Source organism: Vicia villosa, unplaced genomic scaffold (genome assembly GCF_029867415.1).
Source record: "Vicia villosa cultivar HV-30 ecotype Madison, WI unplaced genomic scaffold, Vvil1.0 ctg.000358F_1_1, whole genome shotgun sequence".
In the NCBI taxonomy this organism is placed as follows: domain Eukaryota; kingdom Viridiplantae; phylum Streptophyta; class Magnoliopsida; order Fabales; family Fabaceae; genus Vicia; species Vicia villosa.
The window spans coordinates 97,458-113,785 of record NW_026705161.1 but is presented as its reverse complement, the minus strand read 5'-3'; the positions used below and the strand labels follow the sequence as shown (position 1 = coordinate 113,785).

General features: G+C 28.4%; 1 protein-coding gene across 1 annotated transcript; it reads left to right on the top strand.

Moving 5' to 3' along the window:
- The first annotated feature begins 29 nt into the window (after window positions 1-29).
- Window positions 30-2,770, top strand: LOC131627315 (pectin acetylesterase 2-like). Its single transcript, XM_058898152.1, has 12 exons — window positions 30-402; window positions 507-589; window positions 733-862; window positions 963-1,036; window positions 1,190-1,276; window positions 1,406-1,530; window positions 1,620-1,680; window positions 1,800-1,853; window positions 1,944-2,021; window positions 2,100-2,205; window positions 2,333-2,478; window positions 2,582-2,770. The coding sequence occupies exons 1-12, from the start codon at window positions 237-239 to the stop codon at window positions 2,693-2,695; spliced, it is 1,224 nt and encodes a 407-aa protein (XP_058754135.1). The 5' UTR covers window positions 30-236; the 3' UTR covers window positions 2,696-2,770.
- Window positions 2,771-16,328: the final 13,558 nt, after the last annotated feature.

The following is a 16,328-nucleotide window of genomic DNA, read 5'->3' as shown; positions in this document are numbered from 1 at the left end:
AATTTATACGATATATAGATTAAACTTTAATGTATGAGAAAAACATCATCATAAAAAAGTTAACACACGACAATGGTCTACAATGTCTTTCGCTAGTTACATAACCTTTTGTTCCATTCACACTATAGAAGAGAAACGAAAAATGTTTGTTTAACGCAAATCAACAACACTCAGAAACTGAGAGTGTGAAGAACCTTAGTTGTAGTTAGTGGCAATCAATCAGTATTAGAGTAGCCATGAGAATGAAGCTGCTGATTTTGTTTGCATGCTTACTTTCTGGGTTTATCTCCTCTAGATCTGAGACACTGTTTTCCTTCTCACAAAGCGATGTCGTCTCAGCTAATCCATTGCAACTTATGGTTAACCTCACTCTCATTCAAGGAGCTGATTCCAAAGGAGCTGGTATCTCTATCATTCTCTTTCTTTCTCATTATGTATAGCATACCCTTTTAGCTATTGTATGAAATGCCACATTTTGAAGCTAACCCTTTTTCTTGTAACCACAGTTTGTTTGGATGGAACATTGCCCGGTTACCATTTGGATCGTGGATTTGATTCTGGTGCGAATAGTTGGCTTATTCATCTTGAGGTATGTAAAATAGTTTCCATTCCAACCTTTAATATCAATACTTTCAGGGTTTAACAGTTTCTAAAAATTTGCATACTATATTAAGAAGAATGGCTATAGAGAAAAATTCATAAAAATTTGCAACCCTTTATGAAAACCTGCAGGGAGGAGGATGGTGTAACACAATCAGAAATTGTGTATATAGAAAAAAGACTCGTCGTGGTTCCTCCAAATACATGGAAAATCAAATACCATTCACAGGAATATTGAGTAATAAACCAGAAGAAAACCCTGGTATTTTAACTCTGCCCTCTTTGAGGCTGCAACTTATGTATACTTGAGTCTTTGTTTTAATTGTCAGTTTTATGGACATAATTTTCCATTCCATGCACAGATTTCTTTAACTGGAATAGAGTCAAATTAAGGTACTGTGACGGAGCATCTTTTACTGGAGATAGTGAAAATGAGGTTAGTGAAAGAATCAGTTTTTTCAACCTCTTATCTACATAATTCCTATCAAAAGCCCTTTGCGTTTAGCATTCCTATGGAAAGCTGTTATTAAAGGATTGATATGTCGAATTTATTATTGCTCACCGTGTATGAATTTGATTCTTTTTACAGGCGGCAGGGCTTCAATTTCGAGGACAAAAAATATGGCTAGCTGCAATAGAGGAATTGATGTCTCAAGGAATGGATAATGCCGAACAGGTTTCCAATCGTTTCACTGCGTGAATGCGTGATTTGACAACTGCAGCAAATTTGAATCCTTTTGCTTTATGTTGTTATTCGATCTTAATATGCATGAATGAATTCTAATATTCAATAAATGTGTATCAGGCCCTTCTCTCTGGATGTTCTGCGGGTGGTCTTGCGTCCATAATACATTGTGATGAGTTCCAGAGCTTGTTACCAAAATCTTCCAAAGTGAAGTGTTTTAGTGATGCGGGGTTTTTTCTTGATGCGTATGTTCAATGTCTTTATTTAAATTACTTCTATCTTGTTCCATACACATGAAACTTAGATATAGTCGGTGATCTGTTCAATTGTGTAGAATTGATGTATCTGGAGGACGCTCATTAAGAAATCTGTTTGAAGGCGTAGTTCAGTTACAGGTAGCATTTAATGTAGCTCCGAACTAATCTAAAGAACTATATAGTAGAAAATAGTATTGGTAAGTTTATAGCGTAATGTTATCAACATTTCTTATATCGCTATTGTTTTGATATTCTAGGAAGCACAAAAAAATCTGCCAAAAAATTGTCTCAACAAACTGGACCCAACTTCGGTAATTCTTACTCTAGATGTCATGCTATTCGTAACATTTAAAATTACTCTAAACATCCAAATTTTAAATCTTCGTGGTCTCGTTTTTCAGTGCTTCTTTCCTCAGAATTTGGTTGAACATATTGAGACGCCATTGTTTCTACTCAACGCGGCTTATGATGTGTGGCAGGTAACATGGATTAATGCTATATCTAATCATATTCTAATTTTACATCAAGAACATATCTTCATTACTTAATTTCATCAGGTCCAAGCCAGTTTAGCCCCAGCGACAGCCGATCCTCTTGGCTCTTGGAATGAATGTAAATCAAATCACGCGAATTGTAGCTCGTCTCAAATTCAGTTCCTCCAAGGTGTTTTCAATCTCTAGTATTGTTGCAATAAACAACACATCAACTAATTTGAATCATACACAGCATTACAACCATTGATGTAATCATAGATTTCCTCATAATATTTTGTATCTCTCCTTTGAAACAGACTTCAGAAATCAAATGGTTGACAGTTTGAAAGACTTCTCAAGACCATCTCAAACTGGACTTTTCATAAATTCCTGTTTTGCTCATTGCCAGTCGGAGAGACAGGAGACATGGTTCGCGGATGATTCTCCTCTTCTTGAGGACAAGGTATATGCTCGACTAAAAATAGTTCACCGACGACTTAAATAACTTGGATGAAATAATCAATAGTTAATTAAGCTTCATACGTTTCTCTTTTTGTGTTATGCAGCCAATTGCAGTTGCTGTTGGAGACTGGTATTTCGACCGGGAAGTTGTCAAATCTATTGACTGTCCATACCCTTGTGACAATAATTGCCATAATTTGGTGTTTAGAAGAGTATAATGTATTACCTCTTTATGTGTTAAGATCATTGTGTATTTAACATTCATTAATTATGTTAAGACCATTCTTATGTGATGAAGCAATTAGTTGATTATCATCATTTTCATGTTTACTGATAAAAATGACAGAGTTAGCATGGCACAGTGAATATTTTGCACTAGAGTTAGCATGACACAGTGAAAATTTTGCAAAGTCGATTAATAATAGATAAGAGTATAACATGTATGGTTTGTGCATATTATATGACTTAATTATTATTGTTTGTATATTATTGGCTAATCAAAGCTCGTATGAAATATAGGACTGTTCATGGTATGATTTACTGAGAAAATCAAATCGAACTAAATTATGATAAATATTTACTCGAACTGAAACCGATCTGTTTCAATTTAATCAGAATTGAACCGAACCATAATTATTGATTTGATATACTGTTTTCGAAATTCCGAACTGTTAGAAGTTAATTTTTTTTCAAACCGAGCCGTTTATTAAAGAACCGAACCATTAAACTAATTTTAAATTTTAAAAAAATTTTAAAATTTGTTTTTTGAATTTTTTATTTTCAGTTTCGGTTCGGTTTATTTATAGTTTCGATTTAGTTCTTTACAGTTTTGGTTCGGTTCTAGAACTGTTTCGGTTCTAGATCTGTTTGTACAATATGGTTTGATTCACTAATCACACGATTTAATTATTTTAACTTTAGTACGGTTCAACGGTACGTTTATAATTTTTTTTAACAGCCCTAATGATATAGCTAAATTATCAAATTAAACATTAACGCATGTTAGTGAGAGGAGTTTTGTTAAACTAACTTAACAATTTTTATTAGACAGTGATAAATTAGATAAATTAAAATTTTGAGAGAAGTTACCTTCAAAGAATGACATCTTAAGAATTGAGTGGAAAAAAAAAATAGATTTTAGTTGAGAGGTTTACTTTTATTTATAATATAAATTCTTTAATTTGAAAATTTGAAAATTTGTGTTGTAGGATTTTGAAGTGCTTACATAAAATTTTCAAATATCTTTTATGTTGTTATAGTATTTTAAAAATTAAAAATATAATAATAATAAACACTCTTTTATTATTTTATACAAAATTATTTATAACTTTTTTTATAAATATTTTCTTATATCTTTTCTAAAAATTAATTTTTAGAAGTCTTCTCTCTTTCAAATTAAAAAAAAAATCTTAAACTTTAAGAGTTTGGAAGAGAAGGGAGGGGAGGACTATAAAAAAAAAAGGGATTGAGTGAAAAAAATAAAAAGATTTATGTTGAGAGAATTTTTGGGGATTTACTTTTATTCACAAATCAAAAATCTTTTAAATTGGAAAACTTAAAAATTCTATTGGAGAAGGACTTTGGGAAATTTTAGAAGGTTTTTCCAAATAGTTAAATATAATTTATGTTATATTATTTCAAAAATTAAAAATATATAAATAATAAAGTTCTAAACTATATATATATATATATATATATATATATATATATATATATATATATATATATATATATATATATATATATATATATATATATATATATATATATATATATATATATATATATATATATATATATATATATATATATATATATATATATATATATTAAAAAAATATTAAAGATTTATCTATATTAAAAAAAAAGATTTTCGAAGCCCCCTTTCCTCTTCCTTCCAACCTCCCAAACAAAGCTAAGGCTTGTTTGAATTGATGAAATATGACAAAATAAGGTGATGTTAAGTTCCATTGTATCGATTAGTAAAAAGAGGATGAAACAAAGAAAAACATGATGTAATGCATTCCATCCTCTTCCATTCAATCCTTCAATTTTTATTCCATCCAATTTACGATGTATGCAATGGAATAAACTAATTTGTTCCATTCTCATCTGTCAAATTATAAAAAATACGCAAACAATAGAGTGGAATCTATGTTCCATTCCGCTCCACTCCACTCCATTTCATCATGTTTCATTACACCCCGTTCTGGTCTATTTCATCAATCCAAACATAACCTTTGAGGGGAGGGGAAGAAAAGACTTCTGAAAATGAATATTTAAGAAAATATCTAATAGTTTTTAAAAAATGACTTTGAATAGAATGATAAAAGATTTTTGGAAAGTTTATTTAAGCTCTCCAAAACCCTAAAAAAGTTCCCATTCAATACAAATTTGAGTTCCCCAAATTATGAGTTTTTTTTGGTGTTAGGAATAAAAACTAACTTGTCAAAACTCTCCCAACTAAAATTCTTCAATTCTTTCCACTCAATCCTTTTATTTTTTCAAAGCCCCTTCCCCTCTAAGTTCTCAAACAGACTCTAAAATTTTGAAGAGTGTGTTTGTGAGCTAGAATTTGAAGGAGAAGACTTTGAAGGATTGCATATATATCTTGAAATGTGTTTGATATTTTTAAAAAGTAAAAAAAAAACAATATGATTTTATAAACTAATGTAGTATATTATTTTTAAAACTTTTTTTAAAAATATCAAACACATTTTAAGATAGAGACAAGATAGAGACGGAATCCTCTAAAATCTTTTCCTCCAAAACCTCCAAAAAGTCCAACTCTCAAATAAATCCTTATATAATCTAAAGTGAAGGTTTTAAGGACTGAAAGTGAAATGAAGTTTGTTTTAGTACAATTTAATGAGTTTTGTAGAAACATAATGTATTAACCAACGTTGAAACATAACATAACATGAATATGACACTAAAATAGCCTAGTTGAACACTATGACCATCTTAGAGTGTCTTAGATGTAAATTTTTAAAGTTGGGTTATCCAAAAGTTTATGAGAAGAATCTCTGAATAATGCAACTTATTACTTGGTCAATATATGTGCGTCGATGAGAATATAATTCAATATCTATGAATATTTATAGGGGAATAGCGGTAAACAACTTTAATTTGAAATTTTTCGTATCATTGACTTTTGTGTATATCAACTAAGACAAACTTGATGCATGAGATCTAAAAACGCGTCTTCATTTCATACCTGAAATGTGAAAGAATAGCATACATAAAAGGTTGAACTTGGAGATCAATATTCATAATAAGATTGTAATGGCTTTGGATGAGACTCACGTGAGCATGAAGTGTAAGGACCTTAAGAATAGATACTCTGAAATGAGGTGGAGAGAATTCACTTTGAGGCAAGCTTTCTACTATATAAAGAAGGGATAAATAAGAGGATACTCCCTCACCATTAATTTCTAGAGCATGAAAAACTACAATGGTTCCTTACTACCGTCTAGAAAAAGATAAGGAAAGATTGTGGCACCATATTTGTACGACTATACAATCTGATTTATTATACGCTAAGTGCATCTAAAGAGGGGATGACTTCAGTGACTTTACTGTTGCCATAACTGTATAACTTTAGTTGAAAATATGAATGAAAAAATAATTAATATATATTATGTTGATGTAAGAGGATAAACTAATAATATAAGCACTAAACAGAATAAAAAGTAAAAAATGATTAAAGACATGAATGATAAAATGAGTTTATTGGAGAAAAATAAACATAGATACCCGCAGAGTTACCTAATAAATAAAAGAGTAGTTGCATGCAAATGGATTTTAGGAAAGAAGGAATGAATTATGTGAACTAAATAAGTAAGGTATATAATAAGACTCATGGTCAAAGATTTTAAGAAAATTGATTACATTGAGATTTTCTCATGATTTTTTCTTTACCCACCTCCCTATGGGGGTCACCCCCAGCGAAAAACCCATTTTACCCCGCTTCGGAAATGCATTTCCGAAATATTTTTTTTTTTCAAAATTTTTCCAGACTTCGGAAGTGCATTTCCGAAAAAATCCCAAAAATTGGGATTTTGACTAATTCGGAGATGCATCTCCGAAACAACAAAAAAAATCCCAAAAATTAATTTTAGGATATTAATTAATTCACATATCATAAATTTGATATAATTTATGAATAATGAATAATAATAATTATATATTTTGATATAATTTATGAGTTATGAATAATAGTTATTATATATTTCTATCCTAATTCATATTTTAAAATTTAAAATAATTTTAATTAAAAAAATTAAAATAAAATCAGAATTGAACCGAACCATAATTATTGATTTGATATACTGTTTTCGAAATTCCGAACTGTTAGAAGTTAATTTTTTTTCAAACCGAGCCGTTTATTAAAGAACCGAACCATTAAACTAATTTTAAATTTTAAAAAAATTTTAAAATTTGTTTTTTGAATTTTTTATTTTCAGTTTCGGTTCGGTTTATTTATAGTTTCGATTTAGTTCTTTACAGTTTTGGTTCGGTTCTAGAACTGTTTCGGTTCTAGATCTGTTTGTACAATATGGTTTGATTCACTAATCAAACGATTTAATTATTTTAACTTTAGTACGGTTCAACGGTACGTTTATAATTTTTTTTAACAGCCCTAATGATATAGCTAAATTATCAAATTAAACATTAACGCATGTTAGTGAGAGGAGTTTTGTTAAACTAACTTAACAATTTTTATTAGACAGTGATAAATTAGATAAATTAAAATTTTGAGAGAAGTTACCTTCAAAGAATGACATCTTAAGAATTGAGTGGAAAAAAAAAATAGATTTTAGTTGAGAGGTTTACTTTTATTTATAATATAAATTCTTTAATTTGAAAATTTGAAAATTTGTGTTGTAGGATTTTGAAGTGCTTACATAAAATTTTCAAATATCTTTTATGTTGTTATAGTATTTTAAAAATTAAAAATATAATAATAATAAACACTCTTTTATTATTTTATACAAAATTATTTATAACTTTTTTTATAAATATTTTCTTATATCTTTTCTAAAAATTAATTTTTAGAAGTCTTCTCTCTTTCAAATTAAAAAAAAAATCTTAAACTTTGAGAGTTTGGAAGAGAAGGGAGGGGAGGACTATAAAAAAAAAAGGGATTGAGTGAAAAAAATAAAAAGATTTATGTTGAGAGAATTTTTGGGGATTTACTTTTATTCACAAATCAAAAATCTTTTAAATTGGAAAACTTAAAAATTCTATTGGAGAAGGACTTTGGGAAATTTTAGAAGGTTTTTCCAAATAGTTAAATATAATTTATGTTATATTATTTCAAAAATTAAAAATATATAAATAATAAAGTTCTAAACTATATATATATACATATATATATATATATATATATATATATATATATATATATATATATATATATATATATATATATATATATATATATATATAAAAAATATTAAAGATTTATCTATATTAAAAAAAAAGATTTTCGAAGCCCCCTTTCCTCTTCCTTCCAACCTCCCAAACAAAGCTAAGGCTTGTTTGAATTGATGAAATATGACAGAATAAGGTGATGTTAAGTTCCATTGTATCGATTAGTAAAAAGAGGATGAAACAAAGAAAAACATGATGTAATGCATTCCATCCTCTTCCATTCAATCCTTCAATTTTTATTCCATCCAATTTACGATGTATGCAATGGAATAAACTAATTTGTTCCATTCTCATCTGTCAAATTATAAAAAATACGCAAACAATAGAGTGGAATCTATGTTCCATTCCGCTCCACTCCACTCCATTTCATCATGTTTCATTACACCCCGTTCTGGTCTATTTCATCAATCCAAACATAACCTTTGAGGGGAGGGGAAGAAAAGACTTCTGAAAATGAATATTTAAGTAAATATCTAATAGTTTTTAAAAAATGACTTTGAATAGAATGATAAAAGATTTTTGGAAAGTTTATTTAAGCTCTCCAAAACCCTAAAAAAGTTCCCATTCAATACAAATTTGAGTTCCCCAAATTATGAGTTTTTTTTGGTGTTAGGAATAAAAACTAACTTGTCAAAACTCTCCCAACTAAAATTCTTCAATTCTTTCCACTCAATCCTTTTATTTTTTCAAAGCCCCTTCCCCTCTAAGTTCTCAAACAGACTCTAAAATTTTGAAGAGTGTGTTTGTGAGCTAGAATTTGAAGGAGAAGACTTTGAAGGATTGCATATATATCTTGAAATGTGTTTGATATTTTTAAAAAGTAAAAAAAAAACAATATGATTTTATAAACTAATGTAGTATATTATTTTTAAAACTTTTTTTAAAAATATCAAACACATTTTAAGATAGAGACAAGATAGAGACGGAATCCTCTAAAATCTTTTCCTCCAAAACCTCCAAAAAGTCCAACTCTCAAATAAATCCTTATATAATCTAAAGTGAAGGTTTTAAGGACTGAAAGTGAAATGAAGTTTGTTTTAGTACAATTTAATGAGTTTTGTAGAAACATAATGTATTAACCAACGTTGAAACATAACATAACATGAATATGACACTAAAATAGCCTAGTTGAACACTATGACCATCTTAGAGTGTCTTAGATGTAAATTTTTAAAGTTGGGTTATCCAAAAGTTTATGAGAAGAATCTCTGAATAATGCAACTTATTACTTGGTCAATATATGTGCGTCGATGAGAATATAATTCAATATCTATGAATATTTATAGGGGAATAGCGGTAAACAACTTTAATTTGAAATTTTTCGTATCATTGACTTTTGTGTATATCAACTAAGACAAACTTGATGCATGAGATCTAAAAACGCGTCTTCATTTCATACCTGAAATGTGAAAGAATAGCATACATAAAAGGTTGAACTTGGAGATCAATATTCATAATAAGATTGTAATGGCTTTGGATGAGACTCACGTGAGCATGAAGTGTAAGGACCTTAAGATTAGATACTCTGAAATGAGGTGGAGAGAATTCACTTTGAGGCAAGCTTTCTACTATATAAAGAAGGGATAAATAAGAGGATACTCCCTCACCATTAATTTCTAGAGCATGAAAAACTACAATGGTTCCTTACTACCGTCTAGAAAAAGATAAGGAAAGATTGTGGCACCATATTTGTACGACTATACAATCTGATTTATTATACGCTAAGTGCATCTAAAGAGGGGATGACTTCAGTGACTTTACTGTTGCCATAACTGTATAACTTTAGTTGAAAATATGAATGAAAAAATAATTAATATATATTATGTTGATGTAAGAGGATAAACTAATAATATAAGCACTAAACAGAATAAAAAGTAAAAAATGATTAAAGACATGAATGATAAAATGAGTTTATTGGAGAAAAATAAACATAGATACCCGCAGAGTTACCTAATAAATAAAAGAGTAGTTGCATGCAAATGGATTTTAGGAAAGAAGGAATGAATTATGTGAACTAAATAAGTAAGGTATATAATAAGACTCATGGTCAAAGATTTTAAGAAAATTGATTACATTGAGATTTTCTCATGATTTTTTCTTTACCCACCTCCCTATGGGGGTCACCCCCAGCGAAAAACCCATTTTACCCCGCTTCGGAAATGCATTTCCGAAATATTTTTTTTTTTTTCAAAATTTTTCCAGACTTCGGAAGTGCATTTCCGAAAAAATCCCAAAAATTGGGATTTTGACTAATTCGGAGATGCATCTCCGAAACAACAAAAAAAAATCCCAAAAATTAATTTTAGGATATTAATTAATTCACATATCATAAATTTGATATAATTTATGAATAATGAATAATAATAATTATATATTTTGATATAATTTATGAGTTATGAATAATAGTTATTATATATTTCTATCCTAATTCATATTTTAAAATTTAAAATAATTTTAATTAAAAAAATTAAAATAATTTCACTTACAAAATAAGTTATAATTTTTTATTTATATATTTATAATAATTGTTATATATTTATAAAAAAAATTAAAAAAAATGAGTGTTTTAATTTATATATTTATATAATAATTATAATAATTATTATATATTTATAAAATTTATTATATATTATATATTTATATAATAATTATAAAAATTAAAGAAATGAGTGTTTTAATTTATAATAATTATTATATATTTATATATTTATATATTTATATAGAGGAGGGCTCAAATTACACCAATATATTACACTTATAATTACACTCATTTATAACCTTTGATATTATTTTAATTCACTGGTTAGAAACAACAAGTTAGTGATTCATGATTCTTACTTAAAATAGTTTTTTCTACTTTTGGTAATATATAATTTTTATCTTATCAAATCATAATTAATTCTTATAAAATTAAATAAATCTCTCCAACTTTTTCTAACACATAAATAAATTTTATTTTTATAAAAAATACGTGCATAAATAATGAACAATTAATTAAAGTAAATAATAAAATTGTTTCAATTTTAAATAGAATAAAAACTAATGCTCAAAATGTGCATAAATAATGAATAATAAGCACATAAATGTTACAATTATATATATATTTTTTCACAATAAAATACAATTATATATTATATATTTATATATTTCACTTACAAAATTAATAATTATGATTATATATTTATATATTTCTATTCTGATTCATAATTAAAATAATTTTAATAAAATAATTTTTAACTTTAAAATTGTTTAGGAAATTTTGATTCACCTTAATTTTATTGATTTACCTTCATTTTATTGATTCACTTTCATTTTATACCTATTAATTGTATTGATTCACCTTGATTTTAATTTTTTAATAATTATTAAATTATTTCGGAAGTGTATATCCGAAACATTCCAAGACCAATTTGGTCTTGTAATATTTCGGATATGCATCTCCGAAACACCTCCCTCTCCCAAAAAGGGGTGTTTTCGGAAATGCATCTCCGAAAACTCAAAAAATGGGGTTTTTTTCGGAAATGCATCTCCGAAAACACCTTTTTTTTCGTGTTTTCGGAAGTGCATTTCCGAAAACACCTTTTTTTTCTAATAAAAGTACGTTTTCGGAAATGTATTTCCGAAATAAGGGGTATTTTGATAATTTCGTCAGAGGTGGGTAAGAAGGTTAGGAGGTGGGTAAAGAAATTTTCTTTTCTCATTGGTGGTTAAACATTTTTTATTAGGGTATTTATGACAATTGTTAACCAATACAATCTTAAGATGGAGAAAATTGACACAAAGATTTATTTCTTACATAGAAACTTTGAAGAGATACTTGAAGCAACAAGAAGGTTTTGTCAATGAAAAATATAAAGTTTGTATTTTGAAGAAATCTTTGTATTGGTTGAAACAAAGTCCAAAACAATAGTATCATTGGGTGAATGTGTTTATTATGCAAAATAGGTTTATGAGATGTGAGTATGAACATTGTTTTTACATATTGAAGATGTATGAGAAAGTAATTCTCTACTTATATATATATATATATATATATATATATATATATATATATATATATATATATATATATATATGTGCGAACAATATGTTGATGATAAGCTATAACAATAGGGACATTAGTAAGCTCAAAGAGAAGTTAACTTCTAAATTTAGGATGAAGGATTTTAGAGTTTAAAAGAGAATATTTGGAATGATTTTGGTGAGAAACTAGAATAAGGATGGAATGTTCTTATCTCATTTTGGTTATGTAAAGAAAATAGTTCCGAGGTTTAGAAAGCACGAAGATAAAAAGGTTCACACTCTTTTGAGTCACACAAAACTTTTGGTCATGCCAAATCCTCAATCAGAAGAAGAGACGAGGAAGATGTACACCACTATATAGGCTAATGGAGTTGAAAGGATCATATACATAATGCTTTTTAATAGGTCGCTGGACATAGCATAACCGTTTAACACAAGGCTCCTGTTTATATAAAATTCGGGTCAAATGGATTGAGAAACTTGGAAGTGAGTTTTAAGATATTTGAATGGGTCTTTGAAAGACAGTTTGAAGTTCACTAGAGCATATCAACTCAAGAAGAATTTTGTAGATGCATATTTTCTAGACATATCAACACTAGGAAATCTAGATCGGGTTTTGTGTTTACTTTGTTTGTAATGGCTATTGTTTGAGGCAACTCATGAGTTCTTGTGGTGTTATCCACTACTTAATAGAAGTATATTTCCCTTTTTGAAGTGGTGAAGAACACCATACATTTGAAGAATATGATTGGGGAGTTAGAAAATACTCAAGGTCGTGTGAAGGTATATTGTCATCGCTAAACTACAACTCATTTGAAAAATTATCAAGTGTCTCATGACAGAACATAGAACATCGACATCCCATTATATTTCTTAAGAGATGTGGTAGAATTAAAAAGATTGTGGTTGAAAAAGTTGTTTTTGAGGACAATTTAATGATTGTGTTCACAAAGTTATTATCTAGATCAAAGTTTAACTGTTTCTTGTACTAGATCATTTTGTTTAATAGTAACTCCAAATTAGAGAGAGAGAGAGAAACAAGTGGTTGATGGGTAAAAGTTGAGAATCATCACTAATTTGAAATCAACATGAAAATTTATGGTGAACATGCTTTCAGTTACACAAATCATAAATCTTATGATTATTATTCATTCCTTTGGATTGATTTTGATATATGTGATTTCCTAAATAGAAACCTAAACATGTGATATATCTTATGATAATGTTCAGGCAAATAAATATGATCACAACATCTATTTATGTTTTATGCTGAAGAGGTCTTTGTGATAACTCTGATAAATCTGATCATAACAGATCTATGTTTAACAAGACATTATTACTCTGATTAAAGTTGTCTGAAATATCAAAATCTTCTAAGTCTTACTCTCATGGGGAGATTGCAAACCTCACTCTGAAGAAGTCATGAAAATTTTGATAATATTCTCAGGGAGAGTTTACAAACCTCACTCTGATGAATTTGGAAACTTATTAAAATTTAAACTCAGGGGAGCTAACAAACCTAACAGTGATGTTTTAAACTATTGCACGTTTATCAAGAAAAATTGTTCATCAAAATATATGGATTTGTCATCATCAAAAAGGGGGAGATTGTTGGAACAAGTTTGGTTCTGCAACTAATCCTTGAGTTTTGATGATGACAAGTATACAATGTAAGGAGAACAATTTTGTATTCTAATAGTTTGTTAAGTGCGCATGGTCTGATGATTAGTTCTGGACTCTGGGCGAGCAAGTTGTGGATTCTGGACTCTAGACACCAAATGCACTCCGTAGCAGTGTTGGATACAAGATGTGTTTACAAGCAAATCTGTATCTGAAAGCATCAAGTCAAATCGTGAAAGGATCTTATCCAGAATGACTCTGATTCAAGACTTTGAAGTCTCAACGTTCTCAAAGCTCTGAAAACACTTTGATCAAGCTTCAAATTTGTTTATCAAAAGCCTCTGACTCAAGAAGTTAACTAAAGAGAGAAAGTGACTCTAAACTCTGACCAAGCTTCAACAAATTTATTCAGAAGCCTTTGACTCAAGATTTTGTCACTGAAGGAAGACAGTGTGGAAATATTATTATAATACAAAATCATTATCCTTTACGATACTCTGCAAAAAGGACAGTAAGTTAATACCAACTTTTTTCAATACGTCCTATCCTTCCTCTCAGTACTGTTAGCGCCACTCTACTATTGTGCATCAAATGTCTTCTTGCAGCTATGATTTGTGAATTTCCAACTTCACTCTCCAATGAATATATTCTTCATCTATATAAAGGAGATCTTGAAGCAAAGGAAAAGTATAGTACTTAAGAACAAAAGAACTATAATGTACATATTCAAAGAAAAATCAAGAGCAAAACATTGAGAACATGAAGTTGAGAATCTACACAAAGAAGAAAGTCGTTGTGATCTTGAAAGCTTTGTAGTAAAAAGTTTCAGCATAGTTACCGGCAAACCTTATCAAATTTGTGATATAGAAATACAAACTGTCAAGGACTTGAAACTGGTAAGTATATGCATTCTTTAGCTTTTAGTTTTTGTTGAGATTATGCAATGTAGGCACATTTGTCTAGCTGTGGCCACTGAGTGTCCGGGAGGCATTTTGGCAACATATTGTGCAATTTTTAAGCTGGCATTATGATAGAAACCAACTGATATACAAAATGAATTAGGCAAAATCCCTTTGAATTATAGAATAATTGGGCCTGTTTGTTTCAATTTTAAAAAAATGAATTTTTTCTATGTAATTTTGAAAATAGATTTTCTAAAACTGTTTTTTAAAATATTACAAATTTTTTTATATTCGTTTTTTTATAATGAAACACTAATTTTGACATCATAGAACATAAAGATAGATTATTGAAGACTAAAACTTAATCAAAATCGCAATTTTTTAAAAAAGTTGTATTTCAAAAATAATTTTTATGAAAATCTATTTGAAATAGCTTCAAAATTGAGTGATTTTTTGAAATTTTGATATCCAATTTTTTTCTTCCATAAATCGATGAAATACCTAAAATCACATTTTAAGAATAACTATTCAAACAAAATTTTCATTTGAAATTTTTATAAAAAAATTTTTCACAAAAATTTGTAACACTGTAAAAATCATTTAAAAAAAAAAAACAAACGGGCCGAATACTGCCAAACTTCGAGAGTTTGCACATCTCCTAATGCCAAAATGCTCTATTTCCAATCTAATTCGGAGTTAAACACTCTTTCCTATTTATTCTAAACATAATTACAACTTTTTGGAAAAATTCTAGAATTTCACTAAAAATTTTCAAACAATTTTCTAAGATGATGGAAACATTTTCTCCAATATATCTATCATTTTCTCTATTTCTAGTTGACGTGGAATCTAATCACTCATACTTGAATTCAACAGACCAATCTTCCCAAATTTTTAACAACCAAAACCATAAACTAAACTTGTGGTAACAGCGTCGAGGCTGATTATCCCAGCCACAATGCTAATCCAAATTTCAAAACAATCAAAAGCTTTATAATGACGCTTTTGCTGATGCTGTGAATCAAATGTAAAGCTGCTACAATAATCTCACAGCTTCATACACCCGGTGTCTTGGCAATTGGAAGTAGTATCCAAGAAGAGAATTCGTATTCGCATCATGACAATCTGAAATCGGTGTTTCTGTTATTGATCGTTTTACATAATCTTGCTTTCTTTGAGTGGATTAGTTTATATGATAAATTAGATGCCTCTACTATCTATAAGTTTATATATGCACCATATAACATTGTTTTCCCGCATAAAGTCATGAAACCAAATTCACTGTGATTGTTGAAAAAATGGTTATTAATATTACCACTTTTTTTTACAATCTAGGTGAATTTGATTTCGGAAGCAAGTGAAACTACATGGTTTTTGTTGGCTTTATTGAAAGTTATACTTGTTTAGTAATTTTACCAAACAATATATAAAAAATCCAGTACTAGAGGTGTTTCAAAGTCTAAAAGTACATCAAAGCATCCAAATGAAACTATTCAGAAGAAAATGACACTTCTTTCTTGTACACTATTCTTCAAAGTAATCATTATACTTTGATGCTGTCCTTTTCTTTACCAAAAAAGATAAATAATTCACATGTTTTTGTGAAGAGTACAACAAGGCTAACAATTTCAATATACAAAGTGAAAAGTAAAACTTGCATAGATGGAAAAGTATCAAAACTATTATAGAAGTGAATATATTATACTCTACTGCCTAGAAAATGATTGACAAAATTTTAGTGTCATTTTCATATTTGCATGAAAGTTAGAGACAAGATAAAATCATATACCTAATAAAAAAGATTCTCCAACTTTTTTTTATAGGTAAAGAAACTAACTATAACTAAATATGTTTCTGTTCATAGCAATGC